This window comes from Emydura macquarii, unplaced genomic scaffold, assembly GCF_026122565.2.
Source record: "Emydura macquarii macquarii isolate MOO-44397 ecotype Brisbane River unplaced genomic scaffold, CSIRO-AGI_Emac_v2 contig_499, whole genome shotgun sequence".
NCBI lineage: Eukaryota > Metazoa > Chordata > Testudines > Chelidae > Emydura > Emydura macquarii.
In genome coordinates this window covers 15,386,789-15,404,743 of record NW_027130636.1, presented here as the reverse complement: position 1 = coordinate 15,404,743, position 17,955 = coordinate 15,386,789, and the positions used below count along the sequence as shown (strand labels likewise).

Sequence of the window (17,955 nt, the reverse complement as noted above, 5' to 3'; positions counted from 1 at the left end):
ATACCTTGCTTGATATGCCCAAGGACTGCATTAGCCTCTTTCACAAACGTGCATTGGTGGCTCATAGTCATCCTGTGATCAGCCAATACATCCAGGTGTTTCTCCTCCTCTGTCGCTTCTAACTAATATATCCCTGGCTTATAGCAAAAACTTTTATTGTTAGTCCCTAAATATACCTTGCACTTTGCACTATTATATTTCATTCTATTTCTGTTACTCCAGTTTTCTAGGTCGTCCAGGTCATCTTGTATGATATTCTGGTCCTCCTCCATATTGGCAATACCTGCCAACTTTGTGTCATCCACAAATTTTATTAGCACACTCCCACTTTTTGTGCCAATGTCAGTAATAAAAATGTTAAATAAGATTGGTTCCAAGACCAATCCCTGAGAAACTCCAGTAGTAACCTCTCACCAGCCTGTCTGTTCACCTCTCGGTGTGACCCATTGTAATTTCTTCTTTAACCAGTTTGTTATCCTCCTTCAAATTCTTAGCTAAATTGGAGAAGATGGCAATTAATATAACAATTTCTCATGTGGAACTGTATCAAATGCCTTACTGAAATCCAGGTAGATTAGATCTACTGCATTTCCTTTGTCTAAAATATAATTTATCTTCTCAAAGAAGGAGATCAGATTGGTCTGGCACGATACACTTTTTGTAAAACCATGTTGTATTTTATCCCAATTACTATTCACCTCTCTGTCCTTTAGCCACTTTCTCTTTCAAAATTTGTTCTAGTACCTTGCATACAATTGAGGTCAAACTAACAGGCCGGTAGTATCCCAGATCACAATTTTCCCCTTTCCTAAAAATAGGAACTGTATTAGCAATTCTCCAGTCAGAGTGTACAAGCCCGAAGTTTACAGATTCATTAAAAATCCTTGCTATTGAGCTTGCAATTTCATATACCAGTTCCTTTAATATTCTCGGATGGAGATTATCTTGGCCCTCGATTTAGTTCCATTAAGATGGTTGAATTTGACTTCCACCTTGGGTGTGGTAATTTCTACCTGCATATCTGTGTTCCTATTAGCCACCCTGCCACTATCTCTAAGCTCTTCATTAGCCTTATTAAAAACTGAGAAAGTATTTGTTTAGATGTGGTCCATACCTAGATTATCTTTCATTTCCACACCATGCTCAGTATTTAGCAGTCCCACTTCTTTCCTTGTTTTCTTTTTCTTTATATGGTTATAGAACCTTTTACTGTTGGTTTTAATTCCCTCGGCAAGGTCCAACTCTGTTTGGCTTTTGGCAGTTCTCACTTTATCCCAGTGCTTTCTGACCTCCAAGAGGTAGCTTTCCTTGCTGAATCATTCCATCTTCCATTCTTTGAAGGTTTTTTGCTTTCTCTTAATCACCTGTTTGAGATACTCGCTCATCCAGGTTGGTTTCCTATGAATTTTTCCCCTTGCTTGGGATGCAGGCTTCAGATAGTTTCGGCATTTTAGTAATTCCAAGCCTCCTCCACTTTCAGATCCTTGAGTTCTTCAGTCCAGTCCACTTCCCTAACTAATTCCCTTAATTTTTTAAAGTTAGCCCTTTTGAAATCGAGAACCCTAGCTACTGATCTATTTTGGTTTATCATTCTGTTTAGTTTAAACTGAATTAGCTTATGATCACTTGAACCAAGATTGTCCCCTAAAACCAGTTCTTCTATGAGGGCCTCGCTACTCACCAATACCAAATCTAAAATGGCATAGCCTCTTATTGGTTCAGAGACTATTTGGTGAAGAAATCTGTCAGCTATCTCATCCAGAAAAATCGGGGCTCTGCTGTTGTTAGTAGCACTGGTTCTCCAATTTATATCTGGGAAATTAGTCTCCCATAAATAATCACACAATTCCCAGTAGAATTTATTTAAGTAAAAACATTAAAGAGATGTCTACCCATATCCATATCGGATCCTGGAGGTCTGTAGCATACCCCAAGGGAACCTTTAGTAGTTTTCTTCCCCAAAGTAATTTTGTCTCAAACAGACTCTGTCTGATCCATTCCATCACTTCTAATTTCTTAACAGTCTACCTCATCATTAATAGACAATGCTACTCCACCAGCTTTAACTTTATTTCTGTCTTTTCTGAGCAGCACATACCCTTCAATACCTGTACTCCAGTCATGACTACTATTCTGCCATGTTTCTGTTATTACTATAATATCTGGTTTCACTTCCTGCACCAGTAGTTCTGCTTCCTCCATTTTGTTACCCCAGCTCTTTGCATTGGTGTACAAACATCTTCATTGTTGCTGCTTGGCTTTACCCACATAGCTCGTCCAATCAGGTATAGTCGTTCTACTGCCAGTATCGTCTACCAGTCTGTTAGTTTCTTTGGTATCAGCACTATCTTTCCTCTTAATGTTTATTTTTCTATCCACTGCTGTTCCTTTCTCCATTGTTGTATCCTTTCTTATTTGATTTTCTTCCTTCTCAATGTTAAAATCAGGTGTGGCGATTACATGAGCATCTCCCAACCATCTCCCCTGAGTGTCTAGTTTAAAGCTCTTTTAATCAGTTGTGCCAGCCTCCGTCTCAGAAGTCTATTTCCCTCCCTACTGAGGGTGGAGTCCATCCCATGAGAACAGTCCTCTGTCCATGAATGCCTCCCAGTGGTCAAATCCCAAAGCCCTCCTTATAGCACCACCACCTGAGCCATCTGTTGATCATTATAATCTTGTCTCACCTTCATTCTCCTCCTCTTGGGACAGGAAGAATCCCACTGAAGATCACCTGAGCCTCCATTTCCTTAAGCATCTTCCCCAGCCTGTCATTGTCTCCCTTGATACCTTCCAGCAAGAATCCAGCTGTATCATTTGTTCCAAAATGAAAAACAATCAGTGGATTCTTTACTGCTCCCATTAGAATCCTCCTCAGCCTCAGATCCACATCCCGTATCTTAGTTCCTGGCAGACAGTACATCTTTTTGTTCTCTGGATCAGCTCTGGTGCAGGCCTGTCTGTTAGTAGGGAGTCCCCAGTCACGTAGACCTGCTTTTTCTTGGGGATGGTGTGATTTTTTTTCCAGCCTTCCTCCTGTTGTTTTTGGCTGCAAGTCCTCTTGTCTTTTATTCCTCCCTGCAATCTTCTGCAAGTCAACATGTATTCTCATGCGGCTCTGAATTCTGGGTATCTCCATTGACTCTTCTCTTCCTCTTATCGGACTAGCTGTTCTTTGCTTTTTCCATGCCCTCCCACCTTCAGTTACTGTCTGCTGTGCCCCTTCTTCATTTTCCAACTCAGCAGACATGTTCCTGAGTTCCGTTTGTCCTTAACTAGCTGGTCTTTTCCTCTGTCTGGTTCTCATAGTCACATGCTTCTACTGGACACTTTCCTCACCCAGAAGTCTCCCCTCCAAGTTCTTCAGTCCAGCTTGCATCTGCAAGTCTTGACTTTTCTCTTCAGCCTCTTCTTGCTTTCCCTCCATCATTTGCTCAAATCCCTTTCGAAACTCAAGTAGTTTCCACCTACGTCTCCAAACCTCAGATCTTCTCTTCCATCAACTTTATCAGGCAGCACTTCATACAAATGAAGCTCTTTTCAGGTACCTGTTCCAGGATCATGTACATCCTGCAGCTTCCACATCCAGTCATCTTCATTGTCCCCTCCATTGCTTGGGTCACTACCTCTGCTGCCTCGGTGTCTGTCATAGCCTTCCCACATAGTCCTGTCAAGGAGCGGGGGAAAACAACAAAACAAAACTAGGACATCAAAGAATACCCTCCGCCAAGCTCCCACTCAAGCTTCCCATTTACTATTTTGGTTGCCGGCTCTTGTGCCCCTGCATGACTTCACAAATGGCCTTAATGATTTAAGTTTATTTTGGTCTGTGACTGAGATCAAAGTGAAATTGTGGTTGTTTCTCTGCAGTTGTTACATTGTAGGTAATATTAAGAAAATATTTTCAAGGCAAACCTGTTGTAGTTTCATAATGCCACTGATGTCAGTTACACTTTTCAAAGATATTGATATCTAAAGTTCAAATTATACAAACAAAACAAGTAAATCTCATTTGTGTATGTGTGAGAAATGGGAGTAGCAACTGCTGGAGAAATCAGCATTGGAAGGCTAAGCAAAAGTTGGAAGGAAGAAAGATTGTATGGTACATGGTGACAGAGCATAACTGCAACGTGAAAAACACAAAAGTTGGTTTAGGACACACCAACAACATAGATTACTAAGAGAAATTTTGGATCTGGCATTATTGGATTATTGGCCAAGAATTTTGGCTGCAGCATTTTTTGACAAATCAGCAAGGATTGGGGGGAGCAGGGAGATTTGAAGAATATATTACAGTACTTAAGCAAAATTTAAAACCAAGCATATACTACTCTGGGATTTGTGGATTTAAAATCTCAAATTTAATATTCCCTAAGCATAGTTCTCCATTTACTACATAAAAAGCTTAATCAGGAGGTGAAAAAATGTTCCTAAAAGTGATTTTGTGACTTCTTTTAAATTCAAACAGGAAGATGGCTCAGAGGTTGGGGTAGGAGGTGCCCAAGTAACTGGCTCAAATACAAGGAAGCACATATTGCAAGTCTCCACTTTCCAGATGACGATACTAATGCTCTTTAACAACAGAGAAAAATACACATTTGAGGTATGAATTGTGGCTTTCTAAGCTGACTTTAAATAACTGTTAAAATGTATTCTGCAGATAGATGCAGAACATATATACATCTATGGTGTTATACATCCTCCTGTACCCTTTCAGAAATTGTGTAGGAAATTCTGACCTATGTGGACAGGTCTTTTGATGCCAAGAGATTATACCTTATTAGCCTCTAGCACCCAGTTCTTTTTACCTGATTCAGATTCTGATTCTGAGTTCAGGTCCATAATAATTTACTTTTATGGTTAGAGATACTGTTCTTAGCTCCATAATTTTGTTTGACATATTCTTAATCCATTAACACATGGTCAATTTATTTAAAAACTCTCTCAGGAAGATGAGGAGCTACTTCTACCTAAAATATTAAAAAGACTGATGCATTTTGTTTCATTTTCTTGAAGAAATCTTTATTCTTGATACATGTTTCATATTCTGAGTCATCAAACCTCAGAATGGGAAGAATCTGTCTTAATTTGGTTGCTGAATAGTAGATAATACTTTCAGTGTCAGTAAAATAGTAATGTTTTATTCTGATGACCTCATGATGTACTGTGATAGCATGACTTTGCAGATTGTCAGTGGCATGCATTCACAAACAATAAAGTTGCCAGAGCATAGAAGTATCAGTGACATGTAAGTGTTTGTGCAAAACACAAAGGTTGGCAGACTGGCTTTATTTTCCAGTTGCCTTTGCAACTGTACAGGAGTTTTCTGTTCCTGTTCCTATTTCACACAAGTACCAATTGTAGGTTGGACATGTAGAGATCACCACAGCAGCCAAAATGGCCAATGAGTTATCTGGTTTTTAGATTGGCTTCTATATACTGTTGACTTAACAGTGCTTCCCTCACAAAGAGTGGGAACCTCTGGAGACACTGGGGTGCGCAGGTGTGGGCCTGCCTATTGCTAAAGGATCCAAACATAAGGGGAGGAGCCTCCAAACTCAGGAATCAACTAAATCCTGGGGTCAGCAAATGAAAAAACAGGGCCAGGAATGAAGGTCACAGGGATAAAGTCAGAGATCCAGAGGGGGACACTGAGCAGAGAATCCAAGACAGCACCCACTGCCCCTTGAAAGCATCCAGGGAGGCAGTGGACACTGCCCAGAGGAACTCCACCCAGAGACGTTACTTAAGGAGAGATCGGAAATAGGCCCCACAGTCACAAAGCGTCCTGGTGTCCAGCTTCCTTTTCCTGATATGATGGATGGCCATCTTGGCCGACACCAGGAGGAGGTGGACGAACCGGTCTCGTGACTTTGTGGGGTCATGATCTATAGCTATCCAGAGCCCAAAAGGAGAAGTAGAGGCCACTGCAGTCTCCCACTGAGGGTATGTCTTTGCTGACAGCAGCAAGTTCAAGTAATCACTTCAAGTCAATCATTTCAAATCAATCTACCTTTTGATGGAAGTCAGAAGATTTTTGCCCCCTTCCAAAATAGCCATGAAATGCTTGGTATGTGTAGAATCTCATTGTGGTAGGGTAGGGTTTCTCTCCAACTTCCAAACATACACTGCCACACCCAGTCTCCTTTAAGAAGGTTTATTGTCCAAACATAAGTGAATAAAGCAAACAGAAGTAGTCTCTTAACTCCTCCTTTGTTCTAGGATTTCATGGTCTCCCATCCCAGGGTCTCTGGTGTTCCTGCTTCTTTCAGCTTCCCAGTCCCAGCCAGCTCTGCTTCCTTTCTGGATTACCAGCACCAGGGCTAACTTCCTGGGTACCTGACCCTTTGCTCCAGGGACTGCCCATGGGATTTAGTTCCACTTCTCTGAGTCTCCACTCCCCAGACACAGCCTGTCCCAATAACTGATCCCCTTCCTGCCCTCTGATAGGTCTTTATAAATCCAGGTGTAGCCCTGTTCTCTTTAATTAGCTCATTTGGGCCAACCTGCTCTGATACACAGGAGCTGGTTCTGGTCTTCTTACAGGGACCAGCTACCCTTTGACACTTTTATAGACCTTTGAGAGACCTAGCTCCCATGTGCAGCATTCTGCTTTACACATTTCATAAGGTCAGTACTGCAAAGGACACGATAGTACAGCATAGCACAGTACAGTTCAGGTACCTTCTCTGACAAGCAGAGAAACCAGCAAAAAGTGATGATGTCTTTGCAAAAGAGAAGGAGTTTTGTCTTATGGTTAGTCAGCTCAGGCTTCTGTTCCCAGCTCTGCCACTGATATGCTAACTGTTAAGTTTCCTAAGCACTTAGCCCCATTTTCAATAAGTGGTAACTAAGGCAAATGCTTTCTGTTTCAGAGCCGTGCTGACATTTAGGGTATGTCTACACTAGAAATGTAAGTTGACCTATATCAGGTCAACTTGTCATGGTGCGTGCCCTCACCAGGAGTGCTTCCACCAACCTAAGAGGGGCAGTGTGGGGAGCTGAGAGCCCCGTCTCTCAACTCCGCTGGCAGCTCCCTGCAAGGAGCCCAGCTGCCCCACAAGCTCCCAGCAGGCTGCCCTCCCTCTGCACTCCCCATTGCCCACCAGGAGTGAAGGAAGCCACCCACAAGGTGTCCAGCTGCCCTGGCTTCTCACCGCCACCCCTGCCAGGAGCCCAGGAGCCTTGTAAATTTCATGGTTCAGAGCTGTGAAATTGACAAGCATGCCCAGCTCCCAGATGATGGGACTTCTCCTCTGGGGTCCCAGCTGGGAGCGGGGTCTGTCCACACAGCTCTCCAAAGGAGCAGGGAGATGGGGGGAGCTGGGCTGTAGCTGCCTGGCTTTCTTGTCAGTTCCATGGCTCCTGCCGTAAAGTTGACAAGACAGCCAACAGTTGATGGAAGGGACACGGTGTCTACACAGACATAGTCGCCCTAACTGCACCAATATCAGTTATTATGTCAGTGTAGTAAGGCACTTACGTCGGCGGCGGGAGAAAGGCTGTAGTGTAGACACTGACTAGATGTAAGGCAGCTGTGTAGACCTGTGTAGAGTAGACCAGCTGTTAATAGTTGATGAGGTAATATAGAAGCATAAAGTATTACTACATAGATGTTGAACAAAGAGTTTTGCTTTTTAATTATAGGAGGTTCATATGTTAGGGCTTTGTGTAACTAGATGGATATTTTTGTGAGGGGAAAAATGGGCTAATTTTAATGGTGCTTGCATGTGAGAGGGAGTTTTTTCTGCATAGCTTAAGGTTGAGTATTCTCTTAATAACTTATTCCATTCTTTCCAAGTTGGCTAATAGCAATATTCAAAACTTATGTTGTTGCTTATTTCAGTGTCTGAGGAAGTATACGTAAATATTTTGAAGTATATATTATCAAAAGCTTGATTTGTGTATAGATTGAATATAAACTAAAGATTTGTCCCATCCTAACCATGCCCAATGTGAAATTCAGATCTTGATATAGATAAGATGGTTACATAATTCAGCAAAACTAGTTCATTATAAGTTTAGATTGACTGACTTCTTAACTCATTCTGTTCCTTTTTTCCCCTCTTCCACGTTGGGAGAGCTTTTAAAGGTTGGTGAAGCCTGTATAATTTAAAATTCCTTGGCTCTATGGATTTTTCAACAATGTTAATGTTGAAACAATTATTTAATTCCTTGTTTTAATAAAAAACTTATTCAGATGTGTGGAATGTGACAAACTGTATTGTTTGTTAGAGTTATTGCAGCCTGTTGTGTAGTTTCCAGACACAGCTCCTCTAGATCTGTTTTAGAGATGTGTAACTGCATAATCAGTCGTAATTATAGCTTTCCTCCCTAAAATGAAATGTTTGTAACATACTAAGTAACTGAAAGTAGGGGGAAAAAGCCCTCTAAAAATATATTTTTTTAAACTTAAAAAGATATTAAGTATCTTTATAAAAAGATGCACATTTATAAAAATAACATGCTGATGAGTTAAACTTTGTTAGACTGCAGTAACTCCTGTGGTTCATGTTAATCGAAAAATTGTAATTCTTGTATCCTTCTAGAAATGTTTCTATGCTACAAATTGCTGAGGACACTCCACCCCCACTGAAGTCAGTGAGTGGATGGTACTCATCCTATCACAGCACCAAACCCTTTCTGCAATGCTTATTTTAAAGCCAATGTGTACATTTCTGAAAGACCAGTTTTAATGCAAGTGTCAACAGTTGAAGGCTGAACTGAAATGCTAATTCTAATACGCACAATATGTACTGAATGCCTCCTACAGCCTGGTTAATGAAGGTGTTCAGCATAAAATCTGTATTTTTATTTTAGCATTGTATTTCACTTTCAATGGCAGTAGTCAGAACACTTTATCATTGCTGTAGTTTTCACTTTAATTATTGATGGATTGATTTTAATCCTTTGGCTTTAGAAATCAGAGTGGTGGACTGACATCTCATTGGCAGTAGTAGGTTGTGTTGGAACTGCTGGCTCAAGGCATTAGATTTAAATAATAAAAAAGCTTATTTACTGGTCTTGTAAGCAGTTAATTTACACGGTCAAGATCCACTTCCTTTTGGTTCACTGAAGTGATCCTGATTATGCTATTACAATAAGATTCAATTTTGGAGACAAAAATTTTAAGTGACTGTAATTTAGCGTTTAAAAATGTACTTTAGCCTGAAACTTGATAAACAAATATAGGATGAAACCAAATTGGTGGTTTTATTTAAATTAGACTAGAAATGAGAAAATACCAGCTCTTCATGTGACCCTAGAGGTGGGCTTTTTGGATATTGGCACTAGCAGATGGTGTTCAGCTAACACAGTCCTAAAGCACACTGCAGTAGTTCAAAACTTCAGGATCCATCAGAAAGCTATGGTTGATTCATTGAAAAATGAGGATTGGTGCCTCAGCTTCTAAATGGTTCTCAATAGAACTCTCAGGAACACTGACTTTCTACACATGGATCCAACTAGTGTGTGATTTTTTTTTTTAATGAGGAAGATGGCAAAACATACCGTAGCTTATATTTCACCCAACAAGTGACTCTGAGAGGCCTTAAATCTACAGAAGCACTTGATGGAAGTTTCAGAGGGACTTGACAGATAAGCTGATAGCACTGCTTTAGAAGACTGTGTGCAAAGCACTGCTACAGTATATTTCTTTAGGAATTTTGTCCTTTGTATGGGTTCTAACAGTGTTGCACTATTAATGTTTTAGTAGTCATCTTTAAAATGTCATCTACTCTGAGCTGAGGTGAACCAGACTGTCTGTTTTGTTCTCTGCTGGAAACAAAACTAACCTTAAGCAGCTGTATACTTTAGTAGGAATGTACTCTGCAGGAGTGTGAGAAAACACATTTTTGTGAAAAAGATGGTACCAGGATGAGACTCTTACTTGATATTTTTTGTAAGGGTCTGTCAGACTTTCATTTTATGTACTGCCTTACCTGGTTTGATAAGGTACTTTTGATAGCTTTCTATCAGAAACTTCCTTGATCACTAAGTATACTTTTCATTGAACTGATGATGGAAGTAACTTTGGAGCTCCGCTTTCATTCCTTAAAGCAAACATTGGAGACAATAGAAATAAACCCTTTTGACTTTCTCAGGAGATAAATTGAGTGTTAACAGTTAATTATTCATTTTTTTCCATTCATCACACTGGCAACTGTTTACTTTAAATTATATTTGAAGAAATCCACTTTCTCTAAATCAACCCATGTGACCATAAGCTTTTTTGCATAGTGCTTATTAGACTATCACCAAATGAATTCTAACTTGTCAAGCATCTAAAGAATCTAAATATTAGAAATTAGTTTTGAGAGCCAAGGATTATCTTTTTGAACCATCAGCACTAGTTTTTGGTTTTTTGCCTGCAAAATAAGCTACCTAACATGTTATGGCATTAATTAAAAGCTATTGATGATGTCATGATTTTCCTTCAGGAAATTCAACAAGAAACTGATATCCCTGAAAGAGAGCTTGTTAGAGCCCTACAATCCCTTGCATGTGGCAAACCAACACAACGAGTTCTCACAAAAGAGCCTAAATCAAAAGAAATAGAAAATGGTCATATATTTACAGTGAATGACCAGTTCACATCCAAACTGCACAGAGTCAAGATTCAAACAGGTAAGTCTGTTTTTATATTCAGTTCTCTTGTACTCTAAAAATATCTCAAGTTGTAAAATGTTGGCATCTGCATTGAAGATTAATGCTTCACTAGAGAAAGGAAAATATTAATCTATAAAATTTATTGTTGTCATTGACTAGTAGCCTGAAAATGAAAATTTAAACGCTGAGGCAAATCCAAAGAACTTACAGAAAGTAATAGTTAAGTGAAGTAGTGGTGTGGGTGTATATCCTGAATAGTTACCCCCATATGTGCTGCTGCTTGGTGAAGGAGAGATACAGTAGTTGTTGCTCTTACAAGAAAAGAATGCAGATTTTGAAAGACCTGCATGTCACAGAGCAGTCGTTCAGACTTGTCATGACCCAGGGGCGCTCTGGTGAGTGCCCTGCTTCTTGTATGCAGACAGATAGTGTGGCTCCAGTTGTCTCAGAGAGACTTCTAGTCTTGGACTCTGCTCCACAGTGAAAGGGTCTTCTTTTCCGGGGCCTACCCAGAAAAGGACACACAAGGCAGACTGGGGTCACTCGCAGTTGAAAAAGTTGTTGTTTTTGAAAAAGGATTCAGAGCCTCATTGGGACTCATCAGGTACCCAGGGTAGAACTGGGCCATTTACCTGTGATTTCCCCCGTACCACATGGGAGGAACTTGGTGGTACTGTGCCATCAACTCCAGAACCATCTGCAGGACAGTTGTTGAGTCTGGTACTAACAGGCACCATTTTGGTACCAACAACCCTGTAAGTTTATGAGACAGCCAAGACTTTACTTTTGGTCTCTGTTCCAGATTCCCCTGTGGTTCAGGAGTCCATTACTTTGAAGGCAACTCCTAAAGTACTGGATCCTTCTGAGTTCTGATGCAGAGACTGTAGTGGTGCCAGCACCAGAACCAGCTAAGGAGCATGGCCAAGGCTCAGCTTCTTCTCTGGTACCATCTTTGGCACCAGTGCACACTGTGTTGGCATAATTATGGTCTTCATCCTCTCTTTTTATCTCAGACTCTGTCCTGGCACAGACAGCCTCCATACTGGAGTGACAATCAGATTGGATACTGACTGTAGCTTCTACCACAGCACCAACTACAAGATATTTCCTGGCATCATCTCATGATGCTGTACCATTGACGTCTCATGAAGCCTTTGCAGACCACTATAGCTGCTTCATTAGGGCTGATATTGACCTCTTTATGATGGGCTGCAGATCAACCAAGTCACGCCCTGACCCCATCAGGTTTTGCACCCTAAATGCCTAATGACTATTTAGATGGCTCCCTGCAGTCTGGTTCTAAGCCCTTCAGTAGTTTGCTGTTCCCTCCTAGATGCAAAAGGTATAGAAAATCTTCCAGGCTGCCTCCAGAAGGAGAGCACCTGTCCAAAGACAGATCATTCAGCAGAAGACAGATCACTGTGGTGTAGTTCTTACTGGTTTCCCATGTCTTATACTCTCCCTCGGTGGCCATTTTGGAATCCCTGGAGTGTTTCCCGTTCCTGTATATCTCCATCATCTGCCCAATCCTATTAGGAGGTCACAGAGCTTATGATGGCAGAGCTTCCAGAGCCACCTTGCTTGCAAGTATGATAAGGCACTGGTCCCCCAGAGCAGCCAGTACTGCAGGAGAAACCATTGCATGAGAAGCTGATTTTACCACAGGAGGATCCATCCACTCCTGTTGACCCTTTTTCCTCTTTACCTGTTGACTCCATGATCCTGGACAATTCTTCTCCGTTGCCAGATTAGTTGAAGTTTCATCAGGTATTTCTGATAAGACTGGCTGTGGCTGTGGGCATAAAGTTTAGTTTGAACAGAAGAACAAGAAGATGCAAGTTTTTTGACCTTGTCAAGACTTCTATTCCTGGGAGGGTAGCCCTCCCTATTAATGAGGCTCTTCTGGTGTCATCAAAAACTTTATGGCATTCACTGGCCTCTTTTAGCCCTTACAGCCAAGTGCAGGGACAGACTTTATCATGTCCCTTTGTAAACTGGGATGCAATGTGTAAGTTTACTAAAAAACTACCAGAGGACACACGGGAAAAATTTAAGGCTTTCCTAGCAGAAGGTTGTATGGTAGCCAAGACATCGGTCCAGTCAGTCCTTGATTCAGTTGATGCTTCTGCTCGGGTGATGGCCTTTGCAATAACAATGAGGAGAGCTTCCTGGTTACGGAACTCAGGAAGAAGCTACAGACATGCAACAACCTATTGAAGGCCTTCCATTTGATGGCCAATATTTGCTTTTACTTAAAACCAATGAGACCTTATGTTCTTTTAAAAACACTCAAGCTATGCTTCACTTACTAAGGATCTGTGTTCCAGTCCCTAACACATGACAATACAGACTTCAACAACTAGAATACCAACTTCAGTATTACAGGCAGACATACTACACATCAAGGCAACCAGATTCTCCAAAAGGAAACACAAATTTAAACGTTTTATTAGAGAAAATGTTTAAGCAAAAAACAAAAAAGCAGTGGTCAAGGTTTAAAAGGCACAGTAGTACAACATCCAGGGATGATATGCAGTGGGGGGGAATGGGGGTTGATCGGGGATCGGGGGTGGCAACAGCAAGATGAGCTGTGGCCCTGTAGGAGGGGCTGGAGGTGTGGGGCTTGAGGGTTGCAGGAGGGTATGTGGGGAGAGGGAGACGCTATCCAGCGTGGAGGGAGGGTCCCTGGGAGGCATTTGCCAAGGAAGGCAAGTGAGTCTATGTGTGGGGGTGGAGGTCTGGGGAGTACAATGGCATGCAGGGGGATATGTGGGGGGGGGGGGGGCGCTATCCATTGTGTGGGGAGGATCCTTGGGAGGTATTTGCCAAGGAGAGCAAGCGAGTCCATGCCTGGGGGTGGGAGTAGAGGTCCGGGGAGGACAATGGTGGGATGGGCTGCAGTATCCCGGATGGGGGGGGGGTGGTATTGGGTTTAAGGTTTACAGGGAGATATATGGGCATGAGGGAGCATTTCAATGTATAGCAGAACCATTGGGGGCATGTTTCAGTAAAAAGAGTACATAGGTCCGTACAGAGTGAAATGTCTCTCATTAGTCCAGTGTCCCTCACAGTCGATTGGCGGGTCAGTCCCGTCTTCTCCTGTGGTGGTCTTAAATCCAGCACCACACAAGCAGCTCATCCTCAGTCAATTGTAGGGAAGCAGCCCATTTGACTCCTCTGAGGACAGCAATACAGTCATCAGCATTCTTCCTTCCATTTTTTCAGTGCTTGGGAATAGGTAATGACAAACAAATGGGTGCTAAGTACTGTGAGACTGAATATCCTTTTCAGTTTTTGCCCAACCCTATTCCCCACCCACGTACTCCATCCTTTTTCAGGACCCCTCTCACAAATCAATACTCTTTCAAGAAATTCAGATTCTTCTCACTCTAGAGGCCGCAGGAGAAGTTCCCCATCAACATCAGGGGATGTTATTTTATTCACAATTCTTTCTGGTTTTCAAGTCCATTCTAGATCTTTGAAATCTCAACAAGTGCATGAGATTTTGCAAGCTCTCCCTAGCATCTCCCTAGCCATTCCTTAGATTTCAATGACTGGTTTGCTGCCCTCTATCTCCAGAATGTTTACTTCCATGTGGCGGTCTTGCCAAATCACAGGAAGTTTCTAAGACTTGTGATAGTGGGACAGTGTTATCAGTACACAGTATTTCCCATCAGCCCTACAACTATTCGCCAAGTGCATGACAGTTTTGGCAGCCTGTCGGAGGAGGAAAGGAATTCATGTTTTCCGTTATCTGGATGATCAGTTAATTCAGGGCAGATCTGAACATCGGGTTCTCCACTACATCAAGTTTATCCTTTGTCTTTTCAACTGTCTGGAAATCTACATTTTTTCACAACACGGAAAACCAAGTTCATTGGAAGTTCTATGATTTCAACTGCTTTTCTCCCTCAGTAGAGATTTCAGACAGTTCACTAGCTGTGCCTGTCTCTCAAGTCACACTCTACCACCACAGTGTCTTGTCTGTCTGAGGTTGCTAGACCACATGGCCTCATATACTTATGTGACCCATCATGTCAGGTTCTGTGTGCACATCTTCCACAGATGGCTAAAGTCAGTCTATTGACCAAACAGACATCCCTTAGACAAGTTGGTCCATGTACCTCCTACTGTCCTGGAATGTTTAGAATGGTGGATGGATCAAAACAGTGTATTTGGGGGGAGGTACTATTTTCTTGTCCCCTTCAGTTTAAGACAGTTGTTATCAGTGAGGCGTGCTCATATAGGTTTACTATCCAAGCATTATGGACAGAACACAAATCAACCCCTCATATCAAAGTCCTCAAATTTTGGGCGGTTCACAAGGCTTGCTGCGCTTTTCTTCATGTCAAGAGATGGTAGGTACAGATATTGACTGACAATACAACCATTATGTATTACCTAAGCAGATGGGGAAGTGCATGGTCAAGAAGTGTTGAAACTCTGGGACCTTGCATCAAGGAGGGCATTACTCCTATTGCTGCCGATTTACCAGGCTCCCAATACCTTTTGGCCAATCATCTCACAATTTTCCTAAAATCTTGAATGGTCTCTGAAGAACAGCTTGCTCAGAATCATCTTTCAGGTTTGGAGTATTCCATCAGTCAGTCAATTTCAACAAAAGAAATGCCATCAGTTCTGTTCTTGAGTGGGTCACAGTCCAGGCTCATTAACCAACATGTTTCTCTTGCAGTGGGGGCAGAGTCTCATGTATTCATTTCTCCCCCCCTCCCTTTTCTATTCATCACATATGTGAGCCTCAAATTGCAGCAAGACTACGCCACGATAATTGTTCTAAGCTCCAGCATGATTGAGACATTGTTCGTTCTTGTATCTTCAAGCCTCTTTATTTGACCTTTATGGCATTTGCCTCTACATTTGTCCCAGCAGCAAGGACAGATATTGTATGCGGTCCCAAACAGTCTGCATCTTATGGTGGTATGGCTGTTGAGTGGTTAAATCAGACAGAGAAGGACTGCTCAGTGGCAGTTCAGGAGGTCCTGCTTCATGATCTTTTCTCTAGGATGTACTTCCATCAGAAACTAGGATTCAGGATACCATGCAGTACCTGTTACATCTCAAATCCTCAGGCTTCCCTCTAAGCAGTTCACCTTAGCAGCAGTCTTCGCAATCATAGACATGTAGGATAGGTCTAGCCAAGTTCCTTGCATTGAGGCAGGACTAAGTATTCCCTACACCATACCTGAGAGGTGTTTGTCCAACCTGTTCTTAAAAACCTTCAATGATGGAGATTCCACAATATCCCTAGGTAATTTGCTCCAGTACTTAACTACCCTTACATTTAAGAAGTTTTTCCTAATGTCTAACCTAAATCTCTCTTGCTGCAATTTAAGCCCATTACTTCTTGTCCTGTCCTCTGTGGTTAAGGAGAACAATTTATCATCCTCCTCTTTCTAACAACCTTTTACATACTTGAAGACTGTTACCATGTCCCCCACTTTCCCCTCAGTCTTTTCCTCTCCAAACTAAACCCGCGCAGTTTTCTCAGTCTTCCCTCGTAGGCCATGTTTTCTAGACCTTTAATCATTTTTGTTGCTCTCCTCTGGACTTCCAGTTTGTCCACATCTTTCTTGAAGAATGGTGCCCAGAACTGGATACAGTACTCCACTGAGGCCTTATCAGTGCTAAATAGAGTGGAGGAATTACTTCTTCTGTCTTCCTTACAGCATTCCTGCTAATACATCACAGAATGATGGTTGCTTTTTTTCCCCAACAGTGTTGCATTGTTGATTCGTATTTAGTTTGAGACATACTATAGTATAACCTCAAGATCCTTTTCTGCAGTACTTCTTCCTAAGTGTAGTACCTTGCATTTGTCCTTATTGAATTCATTCTAGTTAATTCAGACCATTTCTCCAGTTTGTCAAGATCATTTTGAATTCTAATCCTGTCCTCCAAAGCAGTTGCAAACCCTCCTAGCTTGGTATCATCAGCAGACTTTATAAGTATACTCTGTATGCCATTATCGAAATCCTTTATGAAAATATTGAACGGAACCAGACCCAGGACAAATCTCTGCATGACCCACTCAATATGCCCTTCCAAGTTGACTGTGAACTATTGATAAGTGCCCTCTGAGTATGGTTTTCCAGCCAGTTGTGCACCCACCTTATAGTAGGTTCATCTAGGCTGTATTTCCCCAGTTTGTTTGAGAAGTATCAAACGCCTTACTAAAATAGATTTTTTAATATATACATCTTTTTCTTGTTAGCCTTTATATTGCTAGCTAATTTAATTTTTTTGTCTTGGCCTTTCTAATTTTGTCCCTATATGCTTGTTATTTTTTTATATTCATTCTTCATACTTTGACCTAGTTTCCACCCCTTGAGTTTCAGGTCATTGAAGATCTCCTGGGTAAGCCAGGGTGGTCTCTTAGTATACTTCCTATCTTTCCTACACACTGGAATAGTTTGCTCCTGTGCCCTAAATCATATCTCTTTAATAAAACTGCCAACTCTCCTGAACTCTTTTTCGTCTTAGACTTGCTTCCCACGGCATCTTACCTACCAATTCTCTGTGTTTGCCAAAGACTGCCTTCTTGAAGTCCATTGTCTTTATTCTGCTGTTTTCCCTTCTACCATTCCTTAGACTCATGAAGTTTATTATTTCATGATCACTTGCATGCAAGCTGATTCCCACCATCAAATTCTCAACTGTTTCCTCCCTATTTGTCAGTCTCAGTCAAGAACAGCCTCTCCCCTAGTTGCTTTCTCCACCTTCTGCAATAAAAAGTTGTCTCCAATTGATTCCAAAAACTTGTTGTTTAATCCTCCAGTTCGATTTGTCCTTCAGTTCAGGGAAGAGCTGGTTCCCCCCCCTCCCTTCTTCTGTGTTTTTTTTTAACCTGATGGTTTCTAGACTTTTAAAAGGGATTGTTTGATTCTTTTCCTTGGTAAAGGATGCATTGCTACCTAAGAATGTTAATATTGCATTAGCCGCTTCAGTGGGCCTTCCATTTGAACCTAAAGGCCACCTGTTCTTTGCCTCGCTTGTCACAGGACATCTTTTCCAATAGCCATCATGCTAGCCAGAAAAGTGGGTGAGCTTCAGGCTGTGATGGCAGGACTGCCACACATATGTTTTCAAAGATAAAGTAGCTTTGTGGCCACATCCGAAGTTCCTGACTAAAGTGGTATCTGGTTTTTGTCTGAGCCAGATAATATACTGACTGGTTTTCTTCCTCTAAAGCCACACTTACATAAAGACAATGAACGTATACATACTTTGGATGTAAGGTGAATATTAATCTTTTACCTGGACAGGACTAAATCTTTCAGGTTGTCTCCTTGACTGTGTATTTCTTATGCTGATAGAATGAAAGGTCACAAC

At 41.6% G+C, this 17,955-nt stretch overlaps 1 protein-coding gene across 1 annotated transcript in view; it reads left to right on the top strand.

The window, feature by feature from the left end:
• Window positions 1-17,955, top strand: part of CUL3 (cullin 3) — a 99,996-nt gene that overhangs the window by 78,206 nt on the left and 3,835 nt on the right. The window contains exons 13-14 of the mRNA XM_067538983.1: window positions 4,466-4,600; window positions 10,437-10,623. Coding sequence (XP_067395084.1) covers window positions 4,466-4,600; window positions 10,437-10,623 — 322 coding nt within the window. The remainder of the gene's footprint in view (window positions 1-4,465; window positions 4,601-10,436; window positions 10,624-17,955) is intronic.